This window comes from Cicer arietinum, chromosome 7 (assembly GCF_000331145.2).
Source record: "Cicer arietinum cultivar CDC Frontier isolate Library 1 chromosome 7, Cicar.CDCFrontier_v2.0, whole genome shotgun sequence".
NCBI lineage: Eukaryota > Viridiplantae > Streptophyta > Magnoliopsida > Fabales > Fabaceae > Cicer > Cicer arietinum.
In genome coordinates this window covers 10,976,464-10,988,208 of record NC_021166.2, presented here as the reverse complement: position 1 = coordinate 10,988,208, position 11,745 = coordinate 10,976,464, and the positions used below count along the sequence as shown (strand labels likewise).

Below are 11,745 nucleotides of genomic sequence, written 5' to 3'. Positions count from 1 at the left end.
TGAATATTGGTAAATATATATAGCATATAAATATTTAGAAATGATGGACAAAATATGTTTGTTGAATTTTGGTCAACTTTATTTTACTGAAATTATTTAAATTAAATTTATTGTTTTATAGTGTTAATTGGTATGAAATTAAAGTAATTCATTTGCAATTATTTATATTTAATATATATTTATAATTGTTTGAGGATTAATATTTTGTAATTGTTATAAATTTTGGATTTCGATTTTGAAACCAAAATGTTAATCATTATGATTACTCTATTAATGTTAATAACAATTTGAATGTTTGTAAATTAAAATTCTAATATATCCGATTTAAAATAAAAAAATTCACAATTACCATAAAGATGTATGATTAAAATGATCGAATGAGACAACAAAAAAGTAATAAAGTAAAATACAAGATGAATGTATTTCCAAGTATTTTACTTTAATCATTTTTAGTTTCAACAATAAAGTAATATATTTTGTAACTCAATTGTATATCTTAATTTCAATTATCAAATATATTACTTCAATATTTAACATATCCAACGATCTCAATATTAATACGGTACTTTATTTATTCAAGTCATTCGTCTAAATTGATACTTCTCTTCTATTAATTATATTGGTAAAATTGTATATATATTATTGATATAAATACTTAATTAGGACATAAATTTTCATATTTTTTTTCTTCTAAATCCAATTAAATTTAATAAATAAAAATATACCCACGCAATACGCGGGTTAGCATCTATCTAGTTTTAGATAGTTTTCAAAATAAAAACTAAAGACTCTTTCGTAGAGTTGATTTTTAACTATGTCTATTCAAAGTGATTTTCCGCTAAAAGTAAATTATAAATTTGTCTATTGGCTATGAATGATGATAAATGGATGCTTTTGTTTTCTTTAGATTTTCTTTTTATAGAATGTCTAAAATTTAAATTAAAAATTTATAGGGTGGATTAAAAAAGCTAAAAATTTAATTTATGTAAAAAGATAAAAATATACTATACTACAAGATAATAAAATAAATTTTGTAAAAAAGTAATAAGATAAATTTATGGATTTAAAATTATTTTAATACAACGATATAAGTTTTTCAAAATACATGGCCTAAAAAATAATTTGTTAAATATTATATATAATAATAATAATAATAATAATAATAATAATAATAATAATAATAATAATAATATGTACAAAGTCTTATACAACTCAGACTAGGCCTAATTGATGTCATATTATTTTGATAACTTTACCCAACTTTTTCGTAAGTGTCTCAAATAATTATAAAAAAATTGAACTAAATAATCCGACTAAGAATTTAATTGTTATGTATTATTAAAGATAAGAAAATTTACATTGCCACAAGAATGATTTTTGAGGTAATTTTAATAAAACTCAAACATCACCAATAATTTAATGGTTGTCAATGATTGTAATGTAAATTTTGTTTATACGGTGCATATAAATTAAATTCATTCGACTAATACAACAAACAACAATAATTGGGAAAAAAAATTGAAATTACGGGACTTTATTTGGGAGTTTGGAGGATAGGAAAAGGGATGAATATAAAGGGAGGAAAAAATAGAAAAATAGAGATAATTTTTTTATATTTTTTAAGAGAATGATTTTATAGAGACTAATTAGAGATGCTTATATTTTAATTTATAGAATATTATAATAACATATAAATGATATGAAGAATTTGTCTAAGTCTTCTAAAAGCCTCCAAAATTCCCCTTTAATATAATTTTTGAAGGCTCCCTAATAGAAAAATTTGTATTATGAATAAAACCAAACCCTCGGAACTATCTGCTCCTAAAACTCTTCATTTATTCTATTTCTTACTTCCTTTATTTCAAAACCCTTCTCGCTCCTTCTACTTCAAAGTCACAAACAAAATCTTAAAGAATGACAATCAATCGACATTGTAGTGTTACATACGCATGTGCTGGCAGAACTTATAAGGGGGCAAAGATCATCGCCATCCACAATTTTGTCAAATGAATACCAAATATAAAAGTTGAATTATAAGAAATTCCTTTTTTTTTTTCTTTCTAACTTTTGATTATTGAAAAAAAGGAATTGTAGTAATTCTATGTTTTGTGAGAGATAAATAAAATTTGATAAAAAAAAATTAATTTAAATTAATTTATAATAAATTTGGACCGTATGAATTAATTGATAAGTTATTATATCATTGGAATTATTCTATGGCTTAAGTACGATGGAGGGTCCTTGATCTATTTGAAAATTTTAAATGGATACTTAAACTTTTCAATTGTCTATAAATAGGTCGTCAATAGTGGCAGATATTGACAAATTTTATTGGGGAGTCAATATAAAATATTAAATTATATATAAAATATTTTTTAATTAATTACATATATTTGATTTTGGTGTAGTACCAATGCTAATTTTTGAATGTATTAAAAGTACATGGTTTGAATTCAAGTATTTACAACTTTGTTAAATAAATTACTATATTTATAATAAAAATAACAAAAACCGCTCTCATGAAGAGTTGAACCATACAATATTTGGGTTTATAAAAATTTCTATTACCACTAAAATATCGTTTTCATTAACCGTTAGATCGGGCTGATTTTTGGACAACAGATTCGTAACATTCATATCTTCGATTTCAACGGTCGGATCGGCGAAACAATTTCAGGAGGAGGAGAAATCGTGCTCGCACAACATTAGGTTTTTTGGGTGTTTTTCTTCTTCTTGCTCTTCATTTGTAGGCTTTAATGTTTTGTTATTTTGACTGGTTGTAGGCACAATTTGTGCATCATTTTGAGACTCTCTTGTACCCTTATTTGATTATAATTTTTTTTAGTTTGGACGACCCGTGGTTTTTTATCCCCTGCATTGAAGGATTTTCCACGTTAAAATATTAGTGTTCATTACGTCTTGTTATTTTCATTAATTTGTTTTTATATATTTGTTGTTGCTCCTCAGGGGTTCTTGTAAGTTGGGTAAATTTTATATCGGCTACCTATTACTTGTTATTGTGTTTATGTATTTATTCTCCATTAGAGTATATTATTGTAGATATATCTATTTTTATCAAATAAGAAAATTTTGAAGTGGCCATGACCTCTTATATCGTAACTGATCTTCGTCATAAATGATTAAAATCTAACTAAATATCTTAGTTTGATACTTAATCAAGAAAATTAAACCTGATCATTTTTTTTCTTCATTATTTTTAAACAGTTAAATAATATATTAAAATTAATTCGTAGTTCAAAGTGTACTGTTTTTTTCATTATTTCAATCACAATTAAAGAGAAATATAGTTGGATAAGATTATTGTCTGAGAAATGGTAAGTTTTTTCTGCAGGTTCATGAATGAGTTTTTGAATTTCATAAACAATTATTTAAACCAATCAATTTTGACATACTCATTAATTAGAGATAATAATAGTTTTAATGTTTTATAGAAACTGACGGGCTAAAGAAGAAAATAAACTTGACTGATACTCATAAATAAGGACATTTATTCTATATATGTCATTAAATTTAAATTAGAAGACAAAAAAATGTTCTTATTCGTGAATATCCGTCCACTTTTTTTTTTGTTTCTTAAGCAATCAGTACAATTTCTATAAAACATTTAAACTATTATTATCTTTAAAGTATCTCTGTAAAAAAAAAAAGAATATTGTATCCGTATGAAGCAGATTCAAATTTCAATATATATATATATATATAACTCAAGTTCAGCTTAATTATTTATTTATTAAATTTAAAATCAACTTATTTAGTTAATAAACCAAATTCAACGAGTCATGATGTTTGAGTTCATATGGTTCATTGTCGGCCATAGTTTTGTCGATCACCTCAAATAATTAATCACCTACATTTGCATATGGAGATGTTCTATATTTTTATTAAAAAATACTTTACCTATCTTTCAACTGTGTAAATAGTAATATATGAGGTGTTGTCAGTTATTAATAAAAAAATTATCTCTTCACTAAAAAAAATTGTGTAAATAGTATATCTATTTAAAATTAGCAAATAATCTAGACTATTTAAAATATATTTATGACATTTATTGTATTTAAGTTAATATATTAAATTTAGGTTTGTATTATTTGAGTTAAAAAATTACTTTTTGTCTTAACCTCTCAATTCTTCTTATCGATTTGGTCTTAATAAAACATCACCGACCACTTTTTTATATTTTTTTTTAAGAAACTGTATGTCCCAATTCATGTTAAAACACAATGCATTACAAGTTTGTATTAAATCAAACGACATCAAAATTAATAGTAGTAATTTATTAATTAAAAAAGGTACTATCAATGAAGTAAGTAATATAAATAAAATAAAAAATATATTTTATAGATTTAATTGTAATTTTGATCATCTATTTTTTTCAATTTGTGAATATTCTCCTATTTTAAAATCTTAACGTTTTAGCTCATTCATCAAAAAAATTAACTTAAAAATTATAACGTAAAATATTTTAAATGTTGTGGTATATGATGAGATAATGTTGAATGATTAATACCAATGAAAATTGCAATAAAATCGTTTAAAAACTTTAGTTTCAACTTCTCAAATTATTTATTATTGTAGTTTAATTAAGAACATATAAATAATTAATACATCTAGATACTTCTAGATTATCTCATCATATACCACATCATTTAAAATATCTTAAATTATCATATTTTAGTTATAAAAAAAATATGAGAAATGGATCAAAACTATTGAGTTTTTAAATATAAGGACTAATTTTGTAAATTGATGAAAATAAGATGCATGAATAAAACTGCAATTAAATCTATAATTACATTTCTCAACTAAGTATTTTTTCATAAAATATATTTTTTTAAATGTTGGTGTAAGAATAATTTAAAAAGAAATATTTAATTTATTACTCATTAACACTGTATTTAAATTATATTTTTACTATTAAAAATAATATTATGATTAAATTAATGTTTTAATATCTTTTAACATATAAATTTTATACTCCCAAATTCAAAGTCATTCTTACCCCGATTTAGAGATTAGCCATCTACTTTTTTGATTTGGATGAATAATATAACGAATAATTGTTAAGTTTACCGTAAAAAAATTATGGGTATATAAAATCTAGTCTGAATTTATCTTGATTTGTAAGTAATGTAATAAATTTGACCTAATTTCAAAAAAATAAGAACAAGATAAAGCTGAAGTAGAAAAATGATCGAAATTATCCTTAGATTATTCGTTTCGTCTCAATTTTTTTTTAAATAAATGCTTATTATTTTGTTATTATTTTATATAATTATCGATTCACTATCTCTAAAAAAAAAATTCTTTATGCATAATTGTTTTTTTAAAAGTTTAAGAATTACTATGTCACGTTTCGTATTGAGATCTACTTGACCTTGTCTTTATTTTGTTTTTGTTATTAATGAACCCGCAACTCATTGAATTTAATCTAATTAAAAGACGAATTAAAATCTAAAGACCAAATATTAGAGTTAAATAAACACTCCAAATTCAACCAAATCCATCGTTTGTACACCTCTAAATAAATGTGATTGATCATTAATAAAATTTGAGTATCTCTAGGAGATAGACTTCAATAGAAACTGAAGAGCAATGGCAACAAGGGATCGAGTTTAGAAACTCCTCATATATTATTAAAACCAATAAAACAGCAGTTTGGACAGCAAAAAAAACAATAACCAGAGTCATCAGAAATGATTGTGTTAGAAAACCGTAGGACCGTCTACTACAATAAGGAATGCTCAAGTATATTTAAAAATTAATATATATTAGCATTATTAAGTTAAATAATTAATAATTAAATGATATGTTATTTATAAATGAATTTGTTTATATTTTAAATTTAATATTATTAAATTTTTCTAAATTATATTTTTCATAATAATTTTAATTAAAAATAAAATGTTCAATTATAAAATGATTTATTTAATTATTAAAGTATAAATTAAATAAATAAACATAATGAATTTTTTAAAATAGATATTATAATAATATTCACCTGACAAAATTAAAAAAATTATTTGTTAAGATTTAACTTTTTTCTGACCCCTTTAGCGGTCCCTCCCATTGGTTGGTTGATGTTTGTTCCTCATGCTTCATGTGAAGACGTCCTTCACTTTCATCGATCTATCCAGTCTGTGGGACTCAGGGACAGCCTTAGTAATTATTTTGCTCAAAATATATATATAAATACATACATTGCCTAATCACATCTTCAATTTCTCTCTTTTCATCATTTCTCACGCATTCTACTTCATACCCCAACACCATGTCAAACAACTCTCCCTACACTCCTCTTCTCAATGGGGCCCACAATAACCGTGGAAACCGTAACAACCTTCTTCTCATCCTTACCGGCTTACTTTTACTCGCTTCGTTAATCGCCTTTAGCGGCTACCGAGCCTCCAACGTAACTGTCCCTCATGCTCACGTCTCATCGTCATCCACAATATCTCATGAAACAACCAAACCTATCACGGTGCCTGCTGCTTCGTCGCGCGGTGTTTCCGCCGGTGTGTCGGAGAAGTCAAACATGTTTCTCTCCGCCGGTGTGTCGGAGAAGTCAAACATGTTTCTCTCCGCCGCCGGTAATAAGGTTGGAGAAACAGAATCATTTCCTTGGAACAATACTATGCTGTCGTGGCAGAGAACGGCTTTTCATTTTCAGCCAGAGAAGAATTGGATGAACGGTAACTAGATCTATCGTTTTAGTCCATCTTTGAAATCACAAATCACTCGAGCACAATGTAGCTTTTGTAAAATTATGATATTCTCACAATTTTATTATTTTCTTGGTTGATTCAGTTGGTTTAATTTAATTAATTTACAACGTACAACAAACACATCCATATTAATTACTAGTCCCATCTTAAATATAAGTAAAAATATAACAACAAAAAATTGATGTTGATTCAAAATTTAAAACTAAATATGTTACTTTATTTTGTTTATATTTGTAACTGGACAGAGTATTTTTTAGATATGTGATTAAGAAAATAATATCGATTTAAGAGATTTCATTTTAAATTAGATTAAAAGGTACTTTTTCTTTTTCACGTAGAATATGTGTTCCTTTCCAAGCATCATGGATTGAAATTCCGTCGTTATAATCAACAGAAAGGAAAATAGTGAAAAGAGACGAAGACGACATTTGTAATTTGCATAGTTTAGCACTTTTGGCGAAAAGAAATTGTTCGTTTGGTTTTATCATATTTTATTTAATTATTGAAAAATGAACTTTTTATAGAATCAGAAACTGTCTTACTGGAATGGTTTGTTTCAATTGAAACTGTAATTGTAATTAAAATAAAATTTGTGACTAGTTTTGAATGTTCGTGACAATTGACAAGTAGTGGTATTACTACCAACTCAATTTCTCTTTGATCTCAAGCTGATTATTTTTTTCCTTATTTTTTGTTTGGTTGATGCTGTTGGCTTGGACTAATGGGGGAACCTGGTTGGCTACTTTACTCTATTTCAGATCCTAACGGTAAGGGACACTTTTGATTTTTCTCCTTTTAACTTTTGCCTAACTAGTTTTAATTCGTTTAATCCATTCATTGCTAATTTTTTGTTTAATTTGGTCATTTGTGGGGTTGAATTGATTGCTGTAAGAAATAATACTAGTAGCATTCAAATGGTAGGACCCATATACAGCTGATCGGGGTCCACAACAATCCCTTTAATTTTGAGGCTCCATGAATTGTGTTTTGGTAATAAAACACCATAAATTATGTCACTTCACAAAGTTAATAAGCCAAAGCATAATAAATTCAACAATTTTGGATCTACCAAATTTTTAAGGATAGAATCAGAATCAGTTATCCAAAAAAAGGAGAGGACCAGAATCAATCTTTATTTTCACGTGTTTTATACATTTTTCGCACTTGTTCTATTATGTGTTTTAAAATTTTGTCTTTCTAATCACATCACTTACCTAGTTGTCTTATTATTTTTATTTTCTTTTAATCACTCACCTGTCACCACAATCTTTGTCCAACACTCCAACCAGAACAATCCAGTTTTATTTTGGTCAAATTGCACACACCATCAGATTTTGGAATACGAAATATTTGGAACGCAAAAATAATTCTCACTCATTCACTTGAGACAGAGAAGAGTAAAGAAGAGAACAAAAACTATGACAGAGAAAGTGAGGAAATTCACCAGTATTTCCCAGTTCGTATTGCAACATTTTGATTATTATGCGTTCACACATTTGAGACATTGGTAGAAGTTCAAAGACCACTGAACGTCCTAAAAAATTGAAGACTTTTATCTTATAAATGAAAATACTAAATTTGAATTTAAATTGTCTGATCTCGACCAATATCAATGTCTTGAATGTATGAATGCGAGATGTCGCAGTTGTAGGAGAGCAAGATCTAATAATACCAGGATGAGAAAAGGCTAAAAAGTATGAATAAACTATTACGAGTTTCATCTATTGATGGGAGAGAATTTGGATTCTCATCACTATCACATTATCGCGAATCCCACAATTGAGAATTTGAATGAAGATGAAACCACTGATATTTTGAATTGTATTCTAAAGACAATTTAGTAAAGTTAAAATACGAGTCGTTTAATCTTCATCCAACAATTGAGATCCTTGAATGTGTGACAATATGTTTTTCCTTAGTGTTAGAATGACAACAATATACTTATGCTATATTTTTACCTACTTTAGCGTTGTTTAGAATAATAATAATCTAGCAATGAACAACTTGTTAACAAGTATAGAAAAATTTACATTTCAGGTCCTATGTACTACAAGGGATGGTACCACTTTTTCTACCAATATAATCCAAACGGTGCCGTTTGGGGAGACATAGTTTGGGGACACGCTGTGTCAAGAGACATGATTCACTGGCTTCACCTTCCACTAGCAATGGTTGCTGATGAATGGTATGACAAGAACGGTGTTTGGACAGGGTCTGCTACCATCTTATCTGACGGTCAAATCGTCATGTTATACACCGGTTCCACTAACGAATCCGTTCAAGTTCAAAATCTTGCATACCCTGCTGATCCCTCTGACCCTCTCCTTGTAGATTGGATCAAATACCCTTCCAATCCGGTTCTCTTCCCTCCACCAGGTATCCTTTCTAAGGATTTTCGCGATCCAACAACGGCTTGGCTTACTGCTGAAGGTAAATGGCGCATAACCATAGGATCCAAGATTAACAAAACTGGTGTTGCTTTGGTTTATGACACGGTGGACTTCAAGACCTATGAGCGTAAACAGGGTTTGCTTAATGCTGTTCCTGGAACAGGTATGTGGGAGTGTGTGGACTTTTTTCCTGTTTCTAAGAAATCTGAAAATGGGTTGGATACTTCTTTTAATGGGGATGAGGTTAAACATGTGATGAAAGTGAGCTTGGATGATGATAGACATGATTATTATGCATTGGGGATTTATGATGAGAAGAAGGTTAAGTTTGTAGCAGATGATTTGAAAAATGATGTTGGTATTGGACTAAGGTATGATTATGGCATATTTTATGCTTCCAAGACATTTTATGATGAGAAAAAGCATAGGAGAGTCTTGTGGGGTTGGATTGGAGAATCTGATAGTGAATATGCTGATGTGGCCAAAGGTTGGGCTTCTGTTCAGGTATGTTTAATCTATATTATTTTAGAATTTCATTTCATTTAAATAATTAAATGGTTATCATTATTTAAATACTTACATATGTATTTAAAAAAATTGTATTTTAAATTAAACATTAAAATAACAAGTTCTAATTAGACGTCTAAAAAAATTATTTAATATTAATAATATGTATAAATTTATTTATTTATTTTACTATCATTATCCTAAATAATAAAAGAATGGATTGATAGACCTGTTTGTTTATAAATTAAAAAATAAGTGATTTTGACTATGAAAAATGGAATCTATTTTATGTTTATTTACCGTAGTGATAATTTAAAAAAAAAATTGTAACAAAACTATTCAAAATAGTTTTCCATTCAAAAATGATTCTTTTAGATTTTAACTTTTTAAATCGTAACAAATGGATGCCTAAAAGTGATTATTTTAAAAAATATGATATTTTTTGGGTTTAATGTGTGGATATCCAATTTCTAATTCTCTAAACCAACAAATGACACTATTAAATTTTAAATTGTATAGAGCATTCCACGAATTGTGAAGCTTGACAAGAAGACTGGTAGCAATTTACTTCAATGGCCTGTTGCTGAAGTGGAAAGTTTGAGATTAAAAAGCAATGAATTTAAAAATTTGAAGGCCAAGCCAGGAACAGTGATGTCACTAGATATTGAAACTGCCACACAGGTTTGTGCTCACAATATTGTCAATATAAATAAACATATCTAAACACGATCTTTAATTACATGACCTTTAACGATGTATATATGATTACAACAGTTGGACATTCTAGCTGAATTTGAGATAGACAAAGAAGCTTTGGAGAAAACGGCTCATACCAATTTAGAGTATGAGTGCAGCATCAGTGGTGGAGCTTCCCAACGTGGTGCCTTAGGACCTTTTGGTCTTTTGGTTTTGGCAGATGATGGTCTTTCTGAGTATACTCCTGTGTACTTTTATGTTGTTAAAGGAAGTAATGGAAACCTTAAGACTTCTTTCTGCTCTGATCAATCAAGGTATTTAATTATATGATTTTTTTGAACTTGAAATTATGCTGACTAATAAATTAGTTCAAGAAATAAAATTATTATTATTATTATTATGATTATTATCTATTTTGGTGTTATAAATTCAATATTGATTTAGTTAAACTAATTTTGTAGGTCTTCTCAAGCAAATGATGTCCATAAGCAAATATTTGGGAGTGTAGTTCCAGTACTTAAAGGAGAAAAATTGTCCCTAAGAATATTGGTAAGTTGAGCCTTCCAAAGGAGTATATATCCTATGCACATTAATTGTTGAAATGTATGTTTAATATTTGTTTGTTATTATAATTTAGGTGGACCATTCAATTGTTGAAAGCTTTGCTCAAGGTGGAAGGACATGTGTGACATCAAGAGTTTATCCAACAAGGGCAATTTATGGAGCTGCTCGATTGTTCTTATTCAACAATGCTACTGAGGCCACTGTTACAGCCTCTCTTAAGATTTGGCAGATGAATTCCGCATTTATACACCCATTTCGCCCTGATCAGAAGAGCTAAATAAATTAAATTAAATTAAATTAAATTAAATTAAATTGGAGATTAAAGACACATAATCACAAACACAAAATAAGGGGAAATTATTTGGTTGGCAAGTTGTACCCAACAACTTTAATGAATCACCAATCCATTCAACATTGTGGGCTTTTGTACTATATCCATTCCCCAATTTTTGTTCAATTATTTTGAGAATATTTCATTGTAATTTGATCGCCCCACATGTATTTATTTATTTATTTTTGCAACAGCACATGTTGGAAGAGATCGATCTGTTCATTAGAGAAATATGATGTTAATGTTCTCCATGTCTCTAATAAAAATCTCTAAGTTGATGGTTAATATACGATCATTGGTCAAATTAGGTCGATAATATTTTGTATTAAAATGGGTCATCATCAACTAGTCTATTTTTTATAAATTATAAATCTTATTTTAATTAATTTAAATTTTGAATTTCGAATCCTGAGGGGAATGTAATTAATTTTGTTAGATTTTTATTATTTACTTCTTCATTTGTATATTTTTGAATTAGACATTTTTTACTTCATTTATTGTATAATTTGAATTT

The 11,745-nt window shown here is 27.4% G+C and overlaps 1 protein-coding gene across 1 annotated transcript; it reads left to right on the top strand.

Moving 5' to 3' along the window:
- Positions 1–6,226: 6,226 nt before the first annotated feature.
- On the top strand, positions 6,227–11,516 carry LOC101490153 (acid beta-fructofuranosidase-like). Its single transcript, XM_004515680.4, has 7 exons — positions 6,227–6,710; positions 7,502–7,510; positions 8,781–9,637; positions 10,160–10,321; positions 10,415–10,650; positions 10,798–10,885; positions 10,974–11,516. The coding sequence occupies exons 1-7, from the start codon at positions 6,290–6,292 to the stop codon at positions 11,175–11,177; spliced, it is 1,977 nt and encodes a 658-aa protein (XP_004515737.1). The 5' UTR covers positions 6,227–6,289; the 3' UTR covers positions 11,178–11,516.
- Positions 11,517–11,745: the final 229 nt, after the last annotated feature.